The 26,697-nt window shown below is 46.2% G+C and overlaps 1 protein-coding gene across 6 annotated transcripts in view; it reads right to left on the bottom strand.

Moving 5' to 3' along the window:
- The window catches only part of GAS7 (growth arrest specific 7), a 278,186-nt gene that overhangs the window by 67,773 nt on the left and 183,716 nt on the right, over positions 1–26,697 (bottom strand). For all 6 annotated transcript variants that reach the window (XM_090059485.1, XM_090059486.1, XM_090059487.1 and 3 more), the window contains one exon: positions 7,167–7,256. In XM_090059485.1, the coding sequence (XP_089915611.1) occupies positions 7,167–7,256 (90 nt within the window). The remainder of the gene's footprint in view (positions 1–7,166; positions 7,257–26,697) is intronic.

The raw sequence follows: 26,697 nt of genomic DNA, 5'->3' as shown, positions 1-26,697 counted from the left end.
AACCAGCTTACCATCCTGCCTTCATCCCACCCAACCATTCAGGCATCATCCCCCACTACCTTGCTGCATTTTCAGGACCTAGGGCTTTCAGAGAAACTTGCACAGTTAGACACTGAGGTTGCTGGTGAGCAGCAGTGCACCTACAGTCTGATGACATGCCTGATCCTGCTACCCTCAAAATAGCTACAAGTAACCAGAAACTTGCTTTATGCCAGACATGGCATATGACTAGTTCAGCAAATGTCCACTTGCTGGTCCATGGTATTAGATTACTCAGAGTGGTGGGAAATGGAATCTGGAGTCCAAACCATTTTGAAAGGGGGCTCTAGTAGTAGATTTGGGGCTGAGATATCCACAGGCAGTCTCTGGGATAGCCAGGGGGCCTTAGTGGGTGAAGATGCTGCCACCACCTGGGACACAGAAAGCAGAGTGCTAACGGAGCCTATGGCAGTCTGCTATACTGTGGGTTTCACATCAGGCAATGGGGGTGGCATCTCTTCCACTCATCCAATTTATGCCTTGTAGGGAGTTGTGCACATTTTGTCTTTTCAGGGAAGAATAACAGTGACCACTTAGGAAACTTCTCTTGGACCACTAGGAGACTGTTGTCTTGGGGTGTCAGTCTCCATTGAGTTTCTGGAATGATGAGCTTGTCAGCACCCATGTGGAGTGTGCCTCTTACCCTCCTCCCCATTGTTCCTGGAAGGGTTTACTACTCCCGCACCAGCTTCCTGAAGTCCCTACATGCAAGGTGCCCCTGCCAAAGCTTAGACTCCCAATACTCTCCAATCTACTTGTACCCTCTAAAAGGTCTCTCTGTGGAAGCTAGAAAGCTCCACTACTGCAAGGCTGCTGTTATCAGAGAAGCTCAGGGAGCCCTCCACTTACAGCCTACAAATCTTAAATATCCAAGGGGAAGTTAACTTCAAGGGGAAGATAAATGAGTGAACAGATAATAGGTTTTAACTGTGTACTCTGAAGAGTGAAAATCACCCTGTCCATTACATTCACTCACTTTTAACACAAAGCTCTGGCAGTCACGGAAGGTAGGAGGAGTGAATCTATGGTTCTGTGCAAATGCTGTTCCACCTGTTTGGCTGTGGGCAATTTTTATTAGAACATATGAACTGCCATTTATTGGGTCAGACCATAGGTCCATCAAGCCCCTTATCCTGTCTCACACATAGCGTTTTGCATTTTTAGTTTTTACTGAATTTTACCAATAAATTACCTTATATTTTTATTGAAGTTATTCGGGTTTTACTGATTTATATCCATTTTTCACATGCTCCCCATGCCTCATGGGACCCATGCAGCGGTGGGAGCCACCATCCTCTCCCCACACCCCCTGGACAAGCCACAGCTCTGTCCTGCAGCCCACCCCAGCTGGACAGCGTCTAGCGGGCTGGGTGTGGGGGGTCCCGGGGGCTCTTTTCCCTCCAGCCTGGTGGCAGAGCCGAGGCTGGTCCTGCCCTGCCCCTCCCCACTTCTCCCCTGGCTCTGGGCCCCCTGGGAGGTGTAGAGCTGGTGCATGGCGGCAGCCAGGGCCAGTGCTGGGCTGGGAGGTGGCAGGTTCCCCTCTCCTGCTTTTCCCCCCTGCAGACTTTCTGGCCCGAGTGTACACATGCACTCAGCCCCCCACCCCACCATTCATTATTTTCCCTGATTTAAACCAATTTTTTTCTTTTCTTCCTTTTTTCCCAACCCAGTTTTTATGTTTGAAAGATAAACTCTGAAAAATCCCCTGAATTTTATTTTATTTTTTTTAAATAAAAACCGAAAATGCAGAACATTACAGTCACACAGCAGAAGAGAGCAAATGCTGAGGGGGAAGGTGCACAGGATATGTCCAGACTTTTCCGCTCCCTGCTCCTCTTCCATTGCAGCTTCCAGCAGTCGGAGGTTTACGAAGTTCCAGTTCAGAAACTGTGCTCCTATTTACCACATACAATACCTACTAATGGACCTTTCCCCAAAATATTGGTCCAATTCCTTTCTGAACTGGGTTAAGCTACCAGCCTCCACAATTTCTTGTGGCAATGAGTTTCACAAGTTAATTACTTGCGGTGTGAAAAAACTTCTGTTTTAAACATGCTACCAAATAGTTTCATTTTATGCTCCCTAGTTTTAGTATTGGGAGAGAACGTAAATAATAAGCCCTTATTTACTTTCTCTGCAGAATTTAATATTTTATAAACCACTATCATGTGCCTCCTCTCCCAATCTGTCAGAAGAAGGTATTCAAGCTCCTTTAGAAGGAATTCATGCTGCCTTACTCGGACTCTGAAAGCCAACCCCAATCCCTCTGGGATGTCTCTAGAACTTGCTTGGCCTTCCAGAAGGCAAAGTTACCAAGATGCACTTCTTCTTGCAGTACGAGAACATCCCTCACCCTGTCTTTCATCCAACCCAACCATACACCACACTGCCCTTCTCCCCTATAAAAACCCAGAGTTCTTTCACCAGCATGGATGGGAGCTCTACAGCAATATCCTTCCAACACAACTTGAGGACATGGGGACAGGAACAGCTCTTCTTGAACTCACAGAGACTCCGACAGTAGACAGCTCAAGGTCTGGCTGAAAAGCAGCTGGGGAAACCCTAGCCGGGGGAAGGAGATAGCCTGCTGGGGAATGGACTGACAGAGCCGAGCAGAACAACATAGCAGAATAGGCATGACAGAGGATGGAGGCAGCAAAGAGACTGCAAAAGGGAGAAGCATCCATGAGTCTTAAAGGGGCCCTGCCCTTTTGAGCTCAGTTTGAGTTTTTCTTTTCTCTTGGTTTAAGTTTTTTCTCTCCTCCTTCCTTCCCAGACTGTGTTGCTGAAGGAAAAGGAGAGAGGGAATGTAGCCATCCAGCCCTAGCGTGAGGCTGTTTAAGTAAAATCTGTCCCGAGGGAGGTGTTGGTCCAGAACTACAGCTGGGACTTGAATGTGGGAGACTGAAGATTCACAGGACTGTACAAATTAGACAGCAATGAACAGTCTGATGGACACATTGGGGACTGAAGCAATTTAGGCTTAGTTCAGTTTTGGACTTATGATCCTTCTTTTTTGAGAAGAACTTTTGGTTGAAGCCAACTAGCCTGAGCAGAAGGGTGAATTGCTTTGAGGTGAAGAGTAAGAGTAACAAAAAGGCCTTCTTTAAGTATATAGAGAGCAAGAAGAAGGTGCAGGGTAACATAGGACTGCTACAGAATGAACTTGGGCAACTTGTAACAGATAGGATGGATAAAGTGGAGCTCTTAAGCGATTTCTTTGCATCTGTGTTCCTGGACACAGATACAAACACACCTCCCAACGAGTCTTTAGTCTGGCGTGAGAGAAATACCAATCCACCAACGGTTAGCACTGACCAAGTGAAGGGGTACTTGGAGGGGTTGGACAAATTTAAGTGGGCAGGCCCTGACAATCTTCACTCAAGGGTACTAAAGGAATTGGCCAGTGTCATAGCGAAACCACTGAGCACTCGTGGCATTCAGAACAGGTCCCAGAAGACTGGAAAAGGGCCAATGTGGTCCCTATTTTCAAGAAGGGGAGGAAGGAGGACCTGGGTAATTATTGGCCGGTTAGCCTCACTTCTGTTCTTGGCAAGACCTTAGAAAACATCATAAAGGATCACATTTTGAGGGGGGAAGGAGGGGGACAAGTGGGTAATGTTAGTGGGTACAATGTTAAGGGGCAACTAGCATAGGTTTGTAGTCGGGCAGGATCTGCCTGCTAACTTGATCTCTTTTTATGACCAGGTCACAAAGTACTTAGATGCAGGAATAGAGATAGATGTCATCTCATTTACTTGGATTTTAAAAAGACTTTTGACACAGCATCACACCCAATTCTCACAAACAAACTGAGTAGCTGTGATGTGGATTTTTTCACAGTAAGGTGTGTGAAAAGTTGTCTTATGGGACGCACTCAGAGAGTGGTGGTGGATGTGTTGCTTTCCTCCTGGAGAGATGTGGGCAGTGGTGTCCCCCAGGGCTCTGTCCTTGGACCAGTACTGTTCAATATCTTCATTAGTGATTTGGATGAGGGTGTTGAAAGCAAAATTCGCAGACAACACCGAACTATGGGGTATAGTAAATACACTGGAGGGCAAGGAGTGAATTCAGGTGGATTTGGATAGTCTGGGGAAGTAGGCAGATCAGAATAGGATGCAATTTAACAAGAATAAGTGCAAGGTGCTGCACCTAGGGAGAAAGACTCTCCAATACATCTATAGACTGGGAGGTACCATTTGGAGTACCACGACGGGGAAAGGGATCTCGGAGTCAGGGGAAGATCTCGGGAAGAGGGGCACTTTAACTAGAGCAGCTCTCAGGAGCCATTCTAATTAAAATGCCCACAGCGTTTCATGTATTCAACATCCTCAGGCTTCAAAATGGCACTGGATGTGCTTTAACTAAAGCTCTTCTGCCACCATTTTGAAGTGCAGGGATGTTGAATACACATGATGCTGAGGCTGCTGGAGCATGCTAATTAGTACACTCCAGCAGACTCCATTTATCTGCCAATTAGCATGTGTCTGAGCAGGCATTGGGCACGTGTATAAATGCCCCAAAACTCCAATGTGGCCCGGCACCAAAATATCCAGGTAGGACTTCATGAGCCATAGGAGGAGTGGGCAAGCTGCTCCAGAGGGCAAACAATCACCTCTCATAGTTCTATGCCTGAAGCATTGCAGGCAAACACTCCCCACAACATCAGGGGCTACAGGCTGCAGTTCCTGAAGACCCTGGGATCATGAACACTGCCCAGTCATCTGGCATTAGTAGTGTGACCTGTTCATGATGGTCCACAGTACCCTATAACATGATGCAGAAGTACCCCTTGCAGTTGCTAGTTATAGGATGAGAACTGTATTCAAATCAATGGCTGGGATGCAGTTCAGAAACTCAACATGACTTCCTGAAGGTTGCAGAGGCAGAGGAACTGTAGAACTCACATTTTCCAGATGGAGTGGAGCCCCACCTGTTTGGCCAATCCAAGTTGAAGTGGTTAGTGACCACTTCGGAGGCTATTGGGAACTCCAGTCTTCTAGGTGGCAATTTTCATGTACTTCTCCCAGTACACTGGCACCCTCATGTCAGTTGTTTACTTCTGAAGTGACAGGGCCAGCTTGCTGCATTGTGTGGAATATCACCCTGCTCATCCTGAAGTCCTGCTGCTAGTGCTAATCATCCTAGATCCTCATGATTACCCATTCCCACCAACTGCTCCATTTATTTCTGGCCCATGTACAGTGGCTTATGATTTGCAGGTGGTTCTAGAGAAGGCCATCCTCCATCAAGCCTCTTGCTACTTCCTCCTCAGACACACTATTCTTAGGGTGAAGTTACACATTACACTTAGACCATACTAATGGCACTTAAAACATGAGTGTCTTCATGCTGAAACTCTTTAACTCGTACTAAGTGCCTTCTGAGTGTCTCAAAGTCACACCACCTCTTTCTTGACCTCCTCCATATCTCTTCTTAGAGCAGGGGTGGGCAAAATACAGCTCGCGGGCCAGATTTGGCCCACGAGGCTATTCTATCTGGCCTGTGGGGCCCCTAAACAATTTAGAAAATTAATATGCATCTACCCTTGGTTACTGTCAAAAATGACAGGAACCAAAAGCAGTAGGACCCAGGGGAAGCCTGGTGGGCTCCCACAACATCAGGGCCTGCCCAACCCCACTCCCCAGCCGGATGCCCCAGCAGGGAGCACGTGGCTGCCCCACGCCAGAACTGCAGGTAAGGGGAGGGCGGGGAGAACCCCAGGCAGGGAAGGAGCCCGGGGAAAAGCTGAGCACTGGGGCAGGGAGGGAAAGTGGCTCCTTGCCCTTCCTGTGGCTGGTGCCCACTGCTGAAGACAGCTCCACGTGGGCTGCAAGCAGCTGCAGCAGGGAGCGCTGGCCACATGCTCAGCACCACCTTGTAACCCAGCCCCACTGCCAGCCTGGGCCTCACGCTGGCTCTGGGCTCGCCCGTCGGGACTGCGCGTGGAGACAGCACCTGTGGCCCCTCTGCTTGCTGCGGTGGGCAGTGTTTTCCACCGCCAATTCCGGGGTGCCCAGAGCTCAGAGCAGCAGCCAACACTGCCCAGCGTGGCAAGCAGAGGGGCCACAGCTGCTGCCGCTGATGGGTGAGACCGGAGCCAGTGTGGGGCCCAGGCTGGCAGCGGAGCCAGGTTACAAGCTGGTGCTGAGTGCAGGGAAAAGCGGCCCCTTGCTTGCCCCGTGGCTGGTGCCCATGCTGTAGCTGCTTGCAGTCTGCATGGGGCTGCCTGCGCCTGCTCCAAACAGCCCCGCATGGGCTGCGAGCGCCTGCAGCAGGGAGTGCCTGCCATGGGGCGGGTGAGGGGCCACTTTTCCCTGCGCTCAGCATCAGCTTCTTCCCTGTCAGCGAGCAAGGGGTCAGGGCTGTGCACTGCCCCCCACTTGTACCATGGGGCTGGGGGGCACTGGGAGTGAGCAGGTGCGGAAACCAGCGGGAGCACAGGGCCCTCACCTATGTCCCGGGGCCAGTGCTGGCGGGGCCCAGAGAAGGGTGGCAGAAGTGTGGGGTCCCAGTTGGCAGGGTCGCTATGGAGCTGGGCCAGATCCCCCTCCCTGATGGTGCAGCCCAGCCCGGCTCCACAGACCTCTGCCAAACTGTGCCCTGCTTTGGGCCTCACTGGTGCTGGCCCTGGGACACTGGTCTCAAGACACTGGGACATTGGTTTCAAGGTGATGACCAGGAGGCAGGGCACCTGTCAAGGGGCGGGGCTACCCATGAGGCCTTCAACAGCCTGCCAAAACTGGGTAAGCGGCCCTCCGCCTGAAATAATTGCTCGCCTCTGTCTTAGAGCCTTAACTGCTATCTCTGTCTTCAGTCCAGCCTGCTCTAGTGCTTGGAGGAGAGGAAAACAAGCCTCTCTCTTAAGGAGTTCTGTTCACAGTCTCACTTTCCAACCCTTCCCTTGGTTTTCCTCTCTCTCTCCAGGGAAATTCAATGTTTCTAAACACACTGTCTTCTGCAGGCAGAAGCAAGGGGCACAGAGAAACCCTTGTACTTCCAACAGAAACAAGTACTTTGTTAAAGACCCAGCAGCAGTGCTCCTACTGAATATCATTCGACTTGAATTCTAACACTCCTCAAGCTCAAAAGCTTCAGTGTATAGCACATGCTGGCTGCCTACTTACCCAGAAATAATCACAGTAGCTCCATTCAGAGGGTTTCAGCAACTGTTGTTCTGGCATTGTGTCCGGATGGGGAAAAGTGACACAATTTATCTGCAGAAATCCAGGAAAAGGCAGTTAGAAAGCAACAAATGCTTGTAGATTTAGCCACTGATAAGCATATACGTAATAAATTATGCATCTATAAATCAGTAAGCCTAGCTGGCATGCATCTTTGTGTAGGAGAATTATTTGGTGAACTCTGAAATACAGACTGGTTTTCAATCTTTTTTGATCTCACGGCACATCTCTAGTTCCCTATATAGCCACAACCCAACCCTCTCCTTATTCCCATGCACAGTATCACTTGCCCCTAGACCTCTAACACCATTCATAGATGGCCTCATAGTCTATCCCATAGCTCTCTTGCTAGGCATGCTGCAGAGGCACCTCAGACACACTCTAGTTCTGGAACAGAAGCAGAATAACTATGTTTTCACAAATCTGTGCTTGTGCAATTACTGCAGCTTCTCATCCTAAAAAGCCATTGAGAGCAGGAACTAGTAACAGCCTGACGGGAAGCAAATAAGACACCAATTTACTGAAGAAAGATAAGCAATTTTGCCAGCTATCATCCAAGGAGTTTTACTGTCCCCCTTTGGTATTCATGGAACAAAGACTACCACAAAAAAAATCTGCAAACATGTAACAGAACAGCAACAGGTGGTACTGAAAATATTACAATTTTACAAACAGCATGTTAAACAAGGCAATCTTCTGATAGAATTACAAAATTAATTATAGAGGTGGGTAGCCATGTTAGTCTAAAGTCAGGTAGAAGGTAGGGCAGGGTAGCAGCTTAAAGACAAAATGGTTCAGAGACGTCTGAGCTTTCACAGGCAGCAACCTACTTTATCAGATGTTATAAGTGGACTGGCAGAAAGAAAGAAAGAAAGAAAGGAAAGGAAAGGGAAAGTGAACACTGCTATGAGAGGTACGAGTCAATTAGATCAACAGGGATGAACAAGGTAGTTAGCATCTGGAGGCACCCAACAGTTAGTCCAGGAATAAGAAACCACAGTCCCTGTTGAAACTAGGATCAATACAAATTATTTACTACAACTGCTATGCATAAATCTTCAAATGAACATCCTGAACCTGCAAATGTTCTGAATTGTGGCTGAACTGTGCCTGTGACTAATTAAATGTACCCACAGACAACATTTTGCAAGTTGATGGCCGTTACATAGGAATTGGCAGCTACAGGAATAAAGCTGTATAACTACTAAGGTCTGTTTACATTTGGAAATTTTTTTGGATTAGGGTAGGGTGTGAATCTAAATTATTCCAGAATAACCCCAGCTGTAGACAGGCCCTTAGTACAGACTGATGACTTGATTAATCGGGGGAGTGGGGGAGGACTTATGTAACAGAGAATATTAAAATCTTTTGAATATCAAAATCTTTCGATAGTAAGCAGTGCTCTCCTAACATACTCTCTCTCTGCACAACCACGACAGAAGAAATTCTTCTTAATTCACAGAACCACTGTCAGGAGTAAATCCACTGTGCAGGCTCTTGGATCAAACAGAAAATCAAATGTTCAGGATTCAACGTTTGTAGGATCATAGGAAAGTAGGACTAAAAAGGGACCTCATGACATCATGTGCTCCAGCCACCTGCTCATTGGCAAGATCACCCCTGACTAAAACTCAGCGATGGGTCTGTCCAACCTGCTCTTGAACATTTCCAGCGATAGAGATTCCACAGCTTCTCTGGGTGGCCTGTTCCAATGCCTGACCACCCTCACAGTCAGAAAGTACTTCCTAATTTCCAACCTAAATTTCCTGTGATGCAGTTTGAGACCACTGTTCCTGATCTTGTCCCCTACAGCCACAGAGGAAAAAAAGTACAATTTCCATCTTTATAAATCTCCCTTGAGGTACTACAAGACTTTTGGATACCCATGTTCATGGATTAAAGCAGTGTGAAAGTGTAACATTGAGCTCTAAGTGGCAGCTTTTACTGACCTCTGAGATGGAACTAATGGAAGGGTAAGACTAACCAGCAACATCATAAAGCCACAGAAGCTGGAAAAAGAAGAACTGTCCATGCAATGTTAATGCTACCCTCTTTTGTATATACATTATGAAGCTGCTGTCCATTTTTTTTGTCCATTGTTTAATGTATGGTTCCAAGCTTTATTTCCTGCCCATAATCAAGCCTCTTAAATATTCTCTCTCCTCATTAACTTTTCTGTGGCACTAATCATGAAAGTATCCAATGCCATGAACATTAATGAACGCAACTTTCACAGCACTTCCGTAGTATAGAGAGATATTAATACTCTCAATTTACAGATGGGGGAACCAAGACATAAAAAGCCTGCAGCCAAAATTTATGAAAATACCCATTGATTTTGGATTCCTCAATGACTAAATGCCAGTTTGAAATGCCTGACACTTGTTTCCAAATTGCTGAGTACTCACAGCTGCAGCTGAAGTCACTGTGAGCTGGTGAGTATTTGGAACTTCTCCAAATCAGCTCTCAGAGATGAGAGCACTGAGATGAGAAACTCACAATTAGCAGCCAATTACTTAAGCCTGGTTTTAAACAAGTTTGCTCAGCATTACAATGCAAGCTATGATTTATATGGGACATTTTTCTCCAGAAAAAAAGAACAAACAAGCCGGTGATCATATATTTAAATTATCGAAAGGGAAAACAGAAAGAAGAAGAATTAATTCTGCCTGGGCAGTCTTTATTGAAGTATTTCTTAACTTTTCAGTACTTTACTTTGCCGTCACAGAACCACTGTATTTGTATGGAGCACCACTAACTTCCACAGGACACTGACAACGCATGTACGCACTTACACATAAACAGAGAGACCCAATTCCAGGATCAGAGATTTGCTGGGCACCTATCCAAGTGCATGATGCCTGCTCCAATACATGCTAATTAGGACAGCACAGCAGACTCAGTTAATTGAGTTAGCATGTTCCAGGAGCCTCTGCATCACATGCATTCATCATCCTACACTTCAAAATGGGGGTGGGAATGTTTTAATTAAAGCTCGTTTGAGCTTTAGGTAATGTATGCTCATTTGACCAGCTTTAGTTGGTCCACTGTGGACCAACTGTCCAAATAGTGACCTGTGAAGGGCTAATTTTCAACCTCCAGACTCTCACCCAGCTGCCCCTCTTACTTTGCCTGCAACAGTAGCTGGAGTCTCCAGGCTTCCCTCTCCTTTCTCCAGCTGCTGCTTCCTGCCTTCACACCAGAGGGCAGGGCAGTGTGGGGACCTGAAGATGAGTCCAGGGGTGGTATCATGCCCTGGTTTGAAGTTTTTAAGACACACAACTCAGAAATCTGGTTTATTTTATTAGTCTGGGAATGGAGCTCATTTGCCTGGAGAAGAGGTGTGCTGCTTCTTTGACACTTGTTTGAATACTAGTGCACGGTAAAGATTTGTTGGGCTGTGGAGATGTCAAAAAGGGAGGACTCTGAAGTGCAACAAAGCATAGGTATTTCAGGTAGAAAGGTTAGGTATTTATATGGAAATAAGCATCCAGCATGTTGAGATATACTAGCTTTATTTCTATTAGAGATTAAATAAATCTCTGCTAATATGACCATCTTGAATTTGAGTTTAAAGATGCATTGAAGCTTCTCAAGTCCAGGATTGGTTTCCACCCTCCTTTTCCTTCTGGGATCAGAAAGCATGGACTGCAGAACCCCTTCTCTCTTAGGTGGGCCAGAATGCATTCCATCACCCTGAAAGAGATGGTGACGACCCTCCTGCTGAAGAAGGCTGTCAGGAGAATGGTCCCTGAAAGAGAGACACGGGGGCACAAAGGGAAACTCAAAAAGACAGCCATTTCTAATCTTGTCTGTGACAAACAAGGTGGAGGGAAGGGTCTCATCTTGGATTTGCGTCAACGCAGTAACACTCTTGCCTCCTCTCTTCTTCCGTGGCTGGCAGCGTTGACTTCAAGGTGTGGGAATGTTCTGCGTGAGAGGGTTAGAAAGGAGCTGTCTTGGAATTTCCCCACCAGGAACATGCATGCCTTGATATTGTACTCCTTCCTCATTTTACCATTCTGCTTTTGAATGACTGGTAAATATTGTACTCATCAGTCACATGAGACTCCCCAAGGCAATGCAAACAATGATAATCAGAGGCAGCCTGTGATTTGGGAGAAGGTATCAGATGGCAAATAAGAACAGAACCAGATGGCTCTTATGTCAAAGCAGTCATTCTGAAAGTGCTAGCAACACTTTCAGAAAGTTGGCCAAGAGGGCTCTTCTAGAGAACAGGCCAAGAAATAGCTTGTAGATGCATGTTGTTTAGGCCTTATGAGCTGGCAAATTTTGGGTCATACAATGAATTTGACTTGCACTAAGTAGGAGATATTTTAGATAAATTATGGAATTCTCCAACAAATTTGCAAAAAGCCACAATGGAAATACCTTGTTTTTTCCGTGGACAAGGAGGGAAAAAACTATTATCCTGGTTTAATATTTAGGGCAGAATCCCATTTCACTTTATATCCTCAAACAGCAGTTTTCTGCTATTACTGCCATATTCTGAAACACACAGTTTGTGATCTTATTCTACACGCAGTGTGAAAGTATAGCAAGTAATATATTGCAGGCTACATGCTGGCTGGCCAGGTTAGCCTACCTCAATGGTTAGAGGGAATCCACTAACTGTTTAGCAATTAAATATTTGGAACAAAGGATGAAAAACTAAGAACAGGAGTGCAGGTCAAAGGAGTTCCAAGGAGGGACACCAAGCAAAGAACGCCAGCTAGCATCCACTACCCGTTGAACATATCCAAGGAGGCTGTGGATGTTGCTCAGTGAAACTGCCCAGGGATGTGCACGGATAAGAGAAAGGAAGACAGCCCTAGAGCTGCCTGGGTTTGTCTTCCCAGTAGGGCAGGAACTTTTCATATGTTGCTTATCCATTTTATTTAATTCATCAGCAGAAGGTAGAGCAGCGTGGTATCATAGAGATGCATCTGACAAGGCTGGTTGTTAAAAGCTACAAAGGCTTCTGCCTCTAAACTACCCTCTGGTGGCACAGCTGTACTACTACCCAATGCATCCACAGGTGGTAGATAGAGTAATGACCTTCAGGGAAGGCTAACTACAAAATAAGCAGGAGTAACTCTGAGTCACAAAACATGCAGCAGCAGCCCCATGATGATGTGGTGAGGACAGTAGATGGCAATGCTTTCCTTCCTGAAAAGCAGCGTATAAGATCTTTTGACCACAGTGTAATATGGCAACTAAAAGTTGCCACTATAAGTCTGCCTAGCCCCCAACCATGTGTCTAGAAGTCCCTAATGGCAAAGCAGGCAGAAGATGTCAGAATCTCAACAGCTGCGAAGACAGATGAAGGCTGCAGCAGAATGAGATCTCCAATTATCTTAGCCTCCTTGCCATTGGATTAAGGTCCCAGTCTGGCGAGAACCATGTGGGAGCTAACGTGCACCAGCATCACAACAAAAGAAATCACACACAGGTATCTTCCATCAAAACAGCATTTCTAGAACATTGTTAAGCCCTTTGGCAACCAGTTAGTGACAACAGGTACTTTTACATGTGCTACTGGGGTGGGGAGATAGGGGCAATGCTTTAATTAGAGTGGCTCCAAGAGCTGCTCTAATTAAAAGTGCTGGTGACTTGTATATCAGTGTCTCTGCACTTCAAAATGGCAGTGGGGCGACTGAATTAAAGCTTGTTTGATAAGCTTTAGTTCAAGCACCCCCACTGCCATTTTAAAGCATGGGGACGCTGATGCACAATTTGCGGGAGGCTGCTGGAGCACAGTAATTGCCACACGCCAGCAGATTCGATTACTCATGTCTACTTCAATGCACCAAAACTACAGTGCATTGGAACAGCCTCTGTGCTCATGTACAGGCACCCAATGGGATGAGGACTGTGAGGCCTGCAAGTTCCTAGTCAAGAACTGGCACAAAGGAGGTAGTTACAAGAATGTCATCTAACGCTGGGATTAGGCAGGAGTGCAATTCTGCAGATGTAACTGCAACTGAGCAGCCCTCTTCAGAATCAGCTTACCCCATGTGAAGAGTACCTAGAAAAGGTATCCTACACATAGCCTGTCTACCTTCTTCCTGACTGGATAACTGAGTCCTGTGGGATCACCTTTATTGTGGTCAAAATCAACAAAGACAAACAAATACTGTTGGGACCTGGAACAACAGGACTTTTATGGACAATCCTAATAGCAAACGTCCAGAGCACTGGACAACGATCATGGCTTGAGAACTCAGATTTCATAGACATCAGGGCTGGAAGGGACCTCGGGAGATCATCGAGTCCAGCCCCCTGCCCAAAGGGCAGGAAGTCAGCTGGGGTCATAGGATCCCAGCAAGATAAGCATCCAATTTACTCTTGAAGGTATTCAATGTAGGTGCTTGAACCACCTCCGCTGGCAGACTGTTCCAGACCTTGGGGGCTCGGACAGTAAAGAAATTCTTCCTTATGTCCAGCCTGAAACGGTCTTGCAGGAGTTTGTGACCGTTCGACCTCGTCATCCCTTGGGGCGTTCTGGTGAACAAACGTTCCCCCAGATCCTGGTGAACACCTCTGATAAACTTATAGGTGGCCATCAGATCACCCCTGAGCCTATGCTTTTCCAGGCTAAAGAGTCCCATGGCTCTCAGCCTGTCATCGTAAGATCTGTTTTCCTGACCTCTGATCATGCGTGTGGCTCTCCTCTGGACTCTCTCAAGCTTCTCCACATCCTTTTTGAATTGTGGAGCCCAAAACTGGACGCAGTACTCCAGCTGCGGCCTCACCAAGGCCGAGTACAAGGGGAGAATGATGTTCCGGGATTTGCTCAAGAAGCATCTATCGATGCAAGCCAGCGTTTTGGTCGCTTTATTAGCCGCAGCATCGCATTGAAGGCTCATGTTCATCTTGTGGTCAATGATGACCTCCAAGTCTCTTTCTTCTGTAGTGCTATCCAATGTAGCACTGCCGAGCCTATAAGGATGCTGCAGGTTTTTCCTCCCAAGGTGGAGAACCTTGCATTTTTCGGTGTTATGACACTGATGCTGATGTACTGAGAAGACCTGGCGGACAGGAGATGGGCAGCTCAAAGAACATGGAGGCAGCTTTACATTCTTCTGGAAGGCTAATTCCCTATTGGAATTAATGAGCACCTCACAACTCTCTGCCTTAAACTGGTGGGGAGCCAATATACCACTGTCATTAGAATATATGCCTCAGCTCTTGACACTACTAATGAAAGCAAGGAGGAATTCTATGCCAGCCTTGATCAGTTCCTTTCTGGCATTCTGAAGGGAGACAGACTTATTCTTCTCAGTGATTTCAATGCAGACCTCTAGAATGGAACAAGAAACAAGGAAGGGGTAGGAAAAGTCAACTCCAACAGCATCCCCCTATTGTCCAAATACATGGAACATGGACTCACCATTACCAACATCATGTTCTGCCAGAAAAACAGGCACAAGACATCATGGTAACACCCACAATCTAAGTACTGGCACCAGCCTGACTACATTTGTGCCTGGGAACCCAAAGATGTTCACATCATCTAAGCTATGCTAGGATCTGATGACTGATTGCTGGACTGATCACCAACTCATCTGCTTCATTACAGCACTCATACTGGCTCCCAAACAATGGCTGAAGCAGAAGAAATGCTGATGGAAGATCAAAGTCAAAAGACTCAAGGACCCAAATCAACCGAGACCTCTTCCACCAGTGCCTCAATGAAAAACTGGTGAATTTCAATCAACAATAGGAGAAAGTCGGCAGTGCTTGGGGTGCCTTCAAGTTCACCGTCATCAGCATCTGTGAAGAGGCACATGGATTCTCTATGATGACTGCGAAACTCAAGCTGAGCTGGGTTTACTCACAAAAGTTAAAAACCAAAATATTGATGAAACTAGTGCAAAAGGATGTAAGTTTGCGTCTGGACCTTCCAAAAAAAAATAATGAGGCATCACTTCAGGCTTAACTTACTATATTATTTCAAGCAGGTTTCTGTGTGTCTGATCTGTAACTATGTGAAATGTGAATCCTTGATTAATTAGTATAGTAAATATACCTTTGCAATTAACTGATGTTTAGGTGTAGGAAGAGACATTCTCCATATAGACTCTGATAAGTGTCTCCTCCTGATATACTTGTTTTGTCTCAGTGGTTCCAAGGACAACTCCTCAAAAACATTGTGTTTTTCTTCATTGTTAATCAATTTCTTGATATGTTCCAACTTAGTAGAAATTGAAAACCTCCTGTTAATGAGGAAGGTAATTCAATCAAAACTGGGACTTGTTGATAACCAATAATGAACAGTTTCATTAACAGGATTTTCCTATTACTGCTTGGGATCCTCTCAATTTAAACATCTCACAGATGTTAGGGGCCAGAAGGGACTGCACAAGGTCATCAGGTCCTCTTGTACTTGGGCAGGAAAGACTGGTGGGGTCAGAAGACCCCAGTAAGGTGCGTGTCCAGTCATTTTTTGAAGATTTCCAGGGTGGGTGGCATTAAATAAATGTTTCTTTATGTCCAATCTGAAGTGATCTTTTAGCAGTTTGTGTCCACTGTTTTTTGTCTTTCCCTGGGGTGCCTTGGTGAACAAATGCTCCCCCAGGCCCTGATGTATGCCCTTTATACACTTAAAAGCTGCCACCAAGTCCCCTCTAAGTCTCATCTTCTTCAGGCTGAAGTCCCATGTCTTTCAGCCTCTGCTCATATGGCCTGCTCTTCAGACCCCTAATCATACACACAGCCGTCCTATGGACTCTCTCAAGCTTCTCTACATCCTTGTCAAAGTGCAGTGCCCAGAACTGGACATGATATTCTACCTGTGGTCTCACCAAAGCCAAGTAGATTAGGAGGACAACTCCTCAGTCTCACTTGAGATGCATTGGTAGATGCATACCAGTGTTTGATTCATTCTGCCTGTCATGGCATCGCATTGGCGGCTCACGTTCATTCTGTGGTCCATCATGACCCCCAGGTCTTTTTCAGTTCTGGTGCTGAAAAGTGTAGCACTGTCAAGCCTGTAAGTGTGTTGAGGATTATTTCTCCCCAGATGGAGCACTTTACACTTCTCCCTGCTAAACCTCATCAGGTTTTGATCTGCGCATCTGCCCACCTTGCAAACCTGTCCAAGTCAGACTGTATTCCCAGCCTGTTCTCCAGCGTGACCACACTCCCCCATAATTTGGTATTGTCCGTGAACTTTGCTGCTACACTTTTGAATCCAAATCATTGACTGAAATCCTCCATCAATAGGTTCTTAATGAGCATACCCCAGCTCCGGTAATTCAGATTCATGGCAAGACCCTGGAGAATACTATTTCCTTTACCACACAAGCACACTCTCACAGAAAGCTGACACTGTGCAAGTGCAGCCTTCAGATGCCTGAGGGAATGGGTGTTTGCAGACCATATCATCAGATTCAAAACCAAACTTATGGTTTATCAACAAGTCATATTCCCCACCTTACTGTACAGAGCTGAGACATGGACATTATACAGGAGATACCTCAAGTCACTGGAGAAGTACAGTCAACACTGCCTGCAGAAGATCCTTTGAATTCAGTGGGAAGACAGGCACAGCAATGTTAGTGTCCTCTTACAAGCAGATACCATGACCACTGAGGTGATGATCAGCCAACATCAACTTCGGTGGGCTGGCCACATCATCTGGATGTCTGACACCAGACTCCCAAAAGCAAGTTTTATTCTCCTAGGTCAGTCACGGTATATGCTCAAAAGGAGGCAAAAGAAAGCACTTCAAGGATGTCCCCAAAGCCAACTTGAAAAAAATGCAACACTGACATCAACTCATGGGAGACTATTGCCCAGGGCCACCCCAAATGGAGGAAGAGTCTGCTGCAAGGATCTCAGTACTTTGAAATGTTATGACGTCAACAGGAAATGGAAAAGAGGGAGCAGCAGAAACAGCGCGTCACAAACAGAATCAAGAATCTGGAGCCACCCACCCCATAATGAAACATGCAACAGAGCTGCAGAAGAGCCTGTCGATCCCAAATCAACCACGTCAGCCATCTTTGGACCCAGAGATAAGACAATCATGGAAGACAATCATCTTCGACTGTGAGGGATTGCTGAAGAAAAGTAGTAAACCACTCTGCCCTACCTTCTACCTAACTTCGGCTTAACACAGCTAACTACCTCTATCCAATAAACAATAAATACAAGGTACACCGAGCCAGCTTCAAAAGGAAGGCTGACGAGGGCGGTCTGGGCAATGCCTGGTGGTTTGAGCACTTTGTCGAAATACAGATTTCAGCTTCCAACCCCTTCTGGATGGTGCTTGGAGGGGAGGGCTGGAATGACAATTTCTCACTCCCTGGGAAAGTACCTAACCACTAGACTATTTGGGCTAAAAAGTAAATTGTATCGTCCCCCTCTTCATCGATTTACTTCTAGCAGTAGATGCACAGTGCAATTCAGCAAAAATTAATACCATATTCACATTTAAAGTCTGCAATAGCAACTACATTTCTGCTTTAACTGAAATACTTAAAAAAAACAAAAAAACAAGTCTCCTGCAAAGTGCCCAGGTGCTATTTAGCAGATCAGCAACATTCCCCAAACTGTCTTGTGAAATTAATCTAATAAAACACAGTAATTCCCTTCAAAAGCATACAAATGGTGATTCATAAAGCTGAACTGCAAGCACCTCACTTTCTTGTTCATCTTTCCAAAGTAGATACTGTGCATTCTCTGCCATGTTATCAACTCACAGGGGAACTGAGTTATTCAAAAACTGCGTTGACTTTTGCTGACAGCTGTTATCACTGAAACCATAGCTACAGGGCAAGGCAGCATGAAATGCTAAACCACTGTGTATGCCTTTCTGCCTTCCCTAGGCATAAAGCTATTTAATATGATACCAACATTTATTTTGGTCTTTTTTCTAATCATTTTATTTTAATATCAAAATAAAAAAGCATTTATTTACAAAGATTTATTTTTGTTTGTATGCTGCTTTGTTTCCAAATAGCAAACAAGTTTGGAAGGCTTTCTGCTCTACAAATTCAGCACCATGTTATTACTCACCAAAACAACACACCTCATTACACTTGCTCTCTTTAATGATATCTTGAACAACTTTTGCCCAGTCATCCTTTAAGACACAAAAACATACCCTTACTAGCAAAAGTTGCTCCTCCCATTTTTAATATTTTAATCCCATGAAGTCCCCATATTCCCAATGAATCCCCTTTGAAGTAGTTAAAAATAGGTTGTGAAAAATTCCAACACTTTTTTTTTAAACTTCTCTTCCAAGGGGCAGTGCATTAAAGTGCGCCCATTTTCTGACTCCTGGACATAGGTCCATTCTTGGGCAAATTCTTTCTTCCATACATCCTTAACTTTGAGTTACCATGCATTAATCATCATGTTTTTCTTTATCCTTATTTGGTAGGATTTCTGATCTCAGAAACTGTACGACTTCAGACCAAAGTGCTAGTCTGGATTGCACAAGTTCATACATCTGAGGAACTATCACCTTTACATCTAAACCTTCCAGTATATGATTTTTTGCTCCCATTTCCTTGCATATCACATTCAACACTACCAGGTAATTAACCCTATTAACCAAACAGGTTGCAAGCTTCTCTTTTACTTTGCCCTCCACATTTATCTTGTAGTGCCATCCACCTACCACCCACTCTTCTTTCACCTTCCCTTAAGGAACCCCACTACCTTTTCTCACAGAATCACAAGACAGAATTGTAGAACCGAGGTGGTGCTTGCCCCATCCTTGGGGGTCTTTAAGAGGAGACTGGACAAGCGCCTGGCTGGGATCATAGGATCCCAGGTGTGGTGACCCTTCTCTTGCCTGCCAGGGGCAGGGGGTCAGACTAGATGGCCCACTGAGGTCCCTTCCGACCCTAGAATCTCTGAATCTATGAACCACAGGGTTGGAAGGGAGCTCAAGGGCTACCTTACCAATCTCCTGAACAAATGCAAGAGTGTTATTCCTAAATCCTCTCTGACCAATGCTTATCTAGTCTCCTCTTGAAAACATCAAGAGAAGGAGATTCCCCAGCTCCTCTGGACAGTCGATGTTCCATCATCTCAGTGTTCTAACAGCAAAAAAATTTTTGCTAAGATCAAATCTAAATTGACTTTGCTACTATTTAAAACCAGTTTTGTGTTCTACCCTCTGTGACGAGGAAAAACAGTTATTCTTCTCTACAACAGACTTTTACATCTTTAAAAAAATGCTGTCATGCCCCCTCCCCAGCTTTTTTCCAAGCTACACATAATTATCTTGCTCAACTGGCAAGGTGGGGAGGAGAAGGGCAGAGAGAGAAAGAGGTCTAGGAGAGCTGGCTATGCTTTTAAGAGATCCTCTTAGAGGCTCAGGAGCAAGCTATCCCAATGCAACAGAAGAAAGGGAAGTGCAACAGGAGACCAAACTGACTAGACAGCAATCTCTTGAAAGAGTTGAAACTCAAAACGAATCCTGTAAGTAGAAACTTGGTCATAGTACTATGGAAGAGTTTAAGAGCATTGCATGAACATGCAGGGAAAGGTGAAGCCACAATTTGAGATGCAGCCGGCAAGGGACATAGGAGGCAAAAAGAAGGGATTCTTCAAGTACCATACTTAGAAATACAAAGAGCAAGTTTTTTCCCTCAACCAGAATGGGGAAAAAAAGCTTCTCATCTTACATTTTTGTACAAGGAATCCTCATTAAATACACTTCCTAGCATTAATCTGCTGCCAGGAGCAGCATGTTCTCAGTAATGGAAACCATCTATGAAGCTGATATAATACAACTGACACTAAGTATGACTATAAGACACATGGCCTATATTGAGCAAACATACTGATTGGAACTCTTTTAAAAATTATTATTTACAAATTGTATTAAAAACACACTTATCACCCTATACTTACAAAGCTTCACATATTGAGCATCCTTGTTTTACCAAAACTTCATATTGCAAAAGAACTACATATCCAAAAACATACAAATACATAAATGAAACCTTTAAGCAACATGCATCAACTTCCCACAAAAAAACCTTCCAGAACTCTTTTTATTCATGGAGGACTCCATGAAAACCTTGATAACCACCTGGATCTCCCCACCCCTCCCATCAGTCCTCTTTGTTGGTTCAGTGAAAGAAGTGCATTCAGTCCTTTTTCCTCCACTTCTCTACTTCTTTGATCTCTTCCTTGTTCTGGAACTGATGTAGTATTTGAGCTCATGCAGCTCCAGGTTCAGGCATTCTCTCTTTCAGCCAGCAAAAGCCAACCCCTTAAAAACTCAGAGGTTTCCTACTTTCCATAACCTAATTTTAACATATGCTAATAAGTCTTTAATAACTTTTCCTCTGGTCCCTTTGGTATGAATCCATATAGTACCATCTCCTGCGCTAACAACAGGTTTATTTTGGTGATGCCCAGAAAGTGGCAGACCCCTTCCCTACACTCTGTTTTCATGTATACGCTCCCAAAGCACATCCCAGTTTCTTCTTCCTTGCACCTCTCCCTTGGGCACCTTGATGAGTTCATCAAGCTCCATCTGTGTTGCATTTCTCTCACTGACAAGATATTTCTTCCAACCATCCACATTAGGTCAGGATGTTCCCCTTTTAGTTATTTACCCACTGCCACTCCCCACACCTTCTTCTGCGAAGTTTCCCACCAGTGCCATCCTGTCTATAATAGGCTGGAAGCTATGGGTACTATATGCAAAGTACTACAAGTATGTTTTTTTCTTACTCTGAGGGTGCTCAAGCATTGGAACAGGCTTCCTAGAGAAACTGTGGAATCTCCATTCTTGGAAGTTTTCAAGAACAGGTTAGACAGACACTTGGCTGGTTTAGTTAGGGGTGATCCTGCCTTGAGTAAGGCACTAGCTCAGGGGTCGCCAACCCTTGGCACGTGTGCCGAGTGTGGCACACAAGGCCATTTTGCTTGGCACACCGCAGCCAGCCCTGGCTCCGGGTTGCTGCTGCCAGCGACGGAGCCTGGGCTCCTCCCAGCAGGGCTTGCAGTGTCCCAGCTGCCTGCTGGGAGCAGCCCGGGATCCTGGCTGGCAGCAGCTCCCGGGAGGCTCCAAACAGCTGTGCCGGGCTCCTACATCAGCTCCACACTGGTGTGTGCACCTGCATGTCTGAGCGGGTGGTGGGGGAGGGGCCTGAGGCAGCGCAGCCCTGGTTTCTTCCCCATTCCCCGCACAAAGGTGATGAGCCTCATGCAGCTGTTTGGAGCCAGCCCAGGCTCTGGGCAGCGGCAGCAGACAGCAGGTAGTGCCAGAGTACAAACAGCTCCGACATCAGCTCTATGCTGGCAGCGACTACGTGTGCACCTCAGGGCGACAGCAGGGCAGCACAGCCCACTGCCAAGGTGCCTGTGCAGTCCGGAGCTGATGCCAGAGCCCAACGGAGCTGTTTGGAGCCTCCTGGCTGCCACCAGCCACGGCTCTGGGGTGCTGCTGCCAGCCAGGATCCTGGGCTGCTCCCAGCAGGGAGCTGGGATGCTGCAAGCCCTTTTGGGAGCAGCCTGGACTCCAGCAGCTACGCAGAGCTGGGGTAGCTGCTGGCAGCCAGAGAGTCCGGGCTGTGGAACAGGGGCTTTGGGTGGGGGGCAAGGGGCAGTAGGGCTGGGGGACAGGGGCTTTGGCTGAGGGGCATGGGGTGGCAGGGCAGGGGGGCAAGGGGCACAAGCAGGGCATCCTGCCATGTACCCTTTGCCCTCATTTTGTTTTTCTGTCATGCCGACACTCTGGCACCTTCTGAGGTAGGCATTATGGTGTTTTTTGGCATTCCAGCCAAAAAACGTTACCTACCCCCGCAGTAGGTGGACTAGATGACTTTCCAGCTTTACTTTCCTATGATCCTATCTTTTCCTCAAACAACTTGCCTCCCAACCACTTACTATTTTTGTTGCCTGATCTAGACCCTTCTTTATATTCTTCTTCCAATGTGGAGCTCAGAACTTTACACAATACTCCAGGTGAGGCCTGATTACATTGCTGACTCACACTGAGTATGAGATCCACCAAGACCCCCAGCTCATTCTCTGCAATGCTGCTATTCAGGCAGTCATCTCCCATTCTATATTTGTATGTTTGGTTATTGTTACCTAGGTGTAGCACTTTGCATGCTGTGCTGAACTTCATTTTGCTGTCGATAGTCCAACCCTCTATCAAAATGCTTTTGAATTCTGCTCCTCCCTTCTGTGTATTCATGATCATTCCCAGTTTTGTCATCTGCAGACTTGATCAGGAGGCTCTCAAATTCATCATTCAAATAATTAACAAACATGGTAAATAATGCAGAGCCAGGGTAGACCCCTGTGGAACTGCACTTGAAACCTCCTGCAATTCTGAAACTGATTTATATATAATTATTGTTCGCTTGCAGTTATTGAGACAACTACCTATCCACTTCATATACATTTTATCCAGCCCATATATCTCCAGTTTTCTTATAAGAATGTCATGCAGGACTATATCAAAAGCCTTGCTGAAATCCAAGTATATTTTATCTACATATTACATTCCTTTCATCCACCCAGCTAATTTGTCAAGGAAGGAAATCAAGTCAGTTTGACATGATTGTGCTTAATAAATCCATGCCGCCTTAAAGTGATTAGCATTTCCTCCTCCAGATGTTTACACATTGACTCTTTTAGAATTACTCCAGTAGCTTCCCAGGCAGTGAAGTCAGGGTGACTGGTCTATAATTCCTCAGCTCCTCCTTTTTCTATTTTTAAAGACAGACACTTTTTGTAGTCTCTCCTTTCACTTTATAACTACTATCTTTAATACCTTTAATTTCTCATTGCAAAAGTCCCTCTGTTCTACCATACACATGATCTCTTGCTCCATTCTTACAGTGGTTCCACTGGGATGGACAGGAAGTGCCCTTTGCTCCTGACGTGTATTTGAGGGACTCTCAAGGATGCAGCATTCCAAGGTGTCCCAGGACATGGCCAGGGAATTCAGCATATGGGTCAAAATCTTAGTTGAGAGTGGGCTCCATATCTCATGGGTGTTGGTTGTAGCTGTGTTGGTCTAAGAACATAGGCTGACGAAGAGGCTGACCAAGTTATTTAGATAAATATGATATCTTTTCTTAGACCAACTAAATAGTTGGGAAAATTGGTCTTTGCACCCTTTTTTTTTGCAAGCAGGGTATTTGTGCCCACAAGCCTGCAAAGAACATTTTTCCAACTATTTAGTCGATCTAATAAAAGACATCACATTTACCTAAATAATCTTGTCTGCATATCTCATGGGAAAATGAAATGCTACGATCACTGCTCTGCACGTTGACTCCCCTGCAGGAAGTGAGAGATAACAGAGATTGGCAGCAGAGGGAGAGGGAGTGCTGACCAAGGGTCGGTGACCACCCACAGCCACTGCCGGCAACAGCCAGCAGGGATTGCGGACCACTTTGTCGTAGGAGATGCACTGCTGCATGCACCCCCTACGCCTCGCCCCTGCTTTGAGGCCAGATTTGGCTCATGGGTCATAGGCTGTGCAGAGCTGTTATAGAGTGAATAGGATCCCCAGACCTCCAACTCTAGACCTTGCCAAAATCAAAATAATATAGATTGAACATACTCCATTAATCAGTTCCTTTTACCTACTTCTCCTTCCCACCTTTTGTCTTCTCCTACCTGTACTCCCTTGAACTGCCTGTGCTATCTCTTCTTCTCTGGTCCTAGTTTCTAATTGCACTCCTGTTCTTTCCTTCTCAGGATCTCCCACTGACCCACTCCCTGCTTCACCCCGCTACCCTTCTCTCTACTGTCTTCACTTCCTGGTTCCTACTGCTATTTATTTGAGCCTAGGGGAAGAACCCCTATGACTCCTCTGGCAAGCGTTCCATCTCTGTTTCCCGATTATCCATTTCCAGGCATAATTTATTAAGTAGCTTCATTGTTCCATTCTCCCCCACTAGTGTTTCCTGAGATGCCCCTTCCTGCACTACCACTTCCTCTCCCAGATGGGGAGGAGAATCCATTTTCTAATGGCCCTCTTCAGAGGAAGAATCTGATGTAGGTTTTAGCTGTCACCCCTTTGCCCTGATCACATTTCCTCACCTATCCCCATATTTCTTACACGTTCAAGTTCAGGATAATCAGAGTCTGATTCTACCCCTCCCAACCTTAGCTTACTGCTGTTCTCATAGGCTCTCTCATTTGGTCTTTACCTTTCCCTCCTATTTCCCCTTTTTATCAGTTATCATCTTGTACCTAGATCTCCCTACATACTGCTGTTCATGTTTTTCCTTCTCAATGGGCCACATTCTCTCTTTCCCTTTTTGCACTTCACTTGGCTTAATAGAGGACTTTTCTTGTTGTAACCTTCTGATATTCTCCCTTGGTTTTTCTTGCCCTTTAATACGCTTGTTAGTCTTCACTTTCTCTTCACTATCTTTTGTTAAGGCCCCTCCAGAAATGCAGGTAAAGATGCATGACATGGCAGGTGGTGTGATTGTGGACTGCACATCAGACCCCATCATGCTCATTAACAGTGCATGGGAAGCCTGGGATCACGACTGCAGGCTCCCTTTGCACAGGCAAGTAGCAAGCTCCTATGGCTGGGAGGTAGCAGTGGACCAATATATTGATCTATACCGTACTGGCTCCAATAAAATGAAAATTGACATTATTGGCAATTGGCTTTTTTTGGCTGATGTGTCACTGGTAAATACTGCATACATGCACACAGCCAGGAGTGCAGCCCAACAACTTGGAGAGCAGCGTCTGGCCGGTAAGCCTGTGGGGGGCGGGGGGAAGGAGTGGACAGATTGAGGCCCCCACAGCGAAGAAGGGAGTGGGGTGGGGGGGAGGCATTGGAGAGCTGTGGCGGGGTGGGGACAGAGCTACAGCTGTTCTGCGGGGCACAGGAGGGAGGGGTGGCTCCCACCACTGTGCGCTCCATGGGGAGGCATGGGGGGCACATGCCCCCCCAGATCTGTGTGGGATGAGGGCAGGCTGCCCCCTGTGGCCTCTTCCTGGTGGGGGGGCTGGACCTGGGCTGCACTCAGGGCAGGTGACAGAGGCGCTGGGAGAGGGGGGCCATGGAAATTTTAGGGTCCCCATAGCCCACCATCCTAGCACCGCCACCGCCTGTCCCAAGTGCAGCCTGAGCCCAGCCCCCTGCCAGGAAGAGCCTGGCGCAGTGTCCAACCCCGATTCCAGAGGGAGCCCACCCTTGCCCTGTGCACAGATCTGGGGGGCATGTGCTCTGCATGCTTTCCCTGGGGTGTGCGCAGCGACAGGAACTGCCCTACCCCTCCAACCCCCCCAGACGAGCTGAGGCTTTATCATGTGCCCCACCCCAGCTGTGCAATGTCTGCTCCTACCCCAGCCCCACTCCCTCCCTCACTATGGAGGCTCCATTTGCCCTCCCCACACCCCTTCTTTCCCCCACAAAAGACTTACCAGCCGGATGCTGTTCTCCAAGCTTCTGGGCTGCATATTAGCAATCAGTTCAGTATTGACCGATATGGCTTGTTAATAATCAGCCATTGATATCAACCAAAAAAATCTATTGGTGCACCTCTACTGGGACCCAGCTCAGTTGACCTGTGCTCCTGGCCACAGGGGCACACAATGTGTCCCTGTGGCTGGGAGTCCCATCAGCAGACACAGACTCCCAGCCACAAGGATGCAGGGACATGTGCTCCCACAGCTGGGAGTCCCATCAGCTGTAGCCTCCCAGGTTCAGGGGCATATGGTTCACTCCTCCCCGCACACACACTCCTCCCCTGGCTACACATGTGATTAATGGTGCAATTGGAATCAGCCACAAAGTTAGTTATCTTGTGGAATCACTTTCAACTTATCCTTCCTTTTACCAAGCTGTCAAATGACTGAACATTTGTCTGGGTCACAATTTAAGATGGGATTAACTGGTCAATTATGTATTAAGTGTATATGTAGTAGGGGCCTAAATGTTCCTCCCTAAGACATTTCTTCTTTTTGTGCACCTAGCTGCCAGATGTATTTGATGCCCCATCGTACAGTGTTGCTGCTGTGGTCATGAGAGTGAAAATGATCCATGGCCCTGCATTTATGACATATCCAAGACTAAGTCATATAAAACATGTAATTTCTATATTCTCCAATGTTAAAGCTGCTAGACAGATGCACCAATTTTTCATTCTCATTATGGTGTGCTAAGCAAACCAAAAAGTATGTTTCCCTGTCCAGAGGGTAAAACTGCTAAACATTTTCACTTCACTGCCTAACACGGTTGTCCAAGTACTTCATCATTCCTCAGTCAAATCATAAGGTACCAAATGATTTTGAAAGAGGATGTCGACTATCTCCAGTTATTGAAAAAGGATGGCTTCAAGTCCCTGACATTCTTCTGCCTCCTTTTGTATATTCTTTTCAACTTGCATTCATCAGTTCATTTTTATCTAAAGGAGAAGTCAATTCCCCTTGATCCCAGTATCTGTATTACTGCAATTAAGTCTTTCAGCAAAAACTTAACTCCGTTTAAGGCCAACCTGCTCACCATCCT

This window comes from Crocodylus siamensis, chromosome 8, assembly GCF_052110815.1.
Source record: "Crocodylus siamensis isolate JL-2025a chromosome 8, ASM5211081v1, whole genome shotgun sequence".
Classification (NCBI taxonomy): Eukaryota; Metazoa; Chordata; order Crocodylia; family Crocodylidae; genus Crocodylus; species Crocodylus siamensis.
The sequence above is the reverse complement of the archived record's forward strand: the minus strand, read 5'-3'. Positions and strand labels throughout refer to the sequence as shown.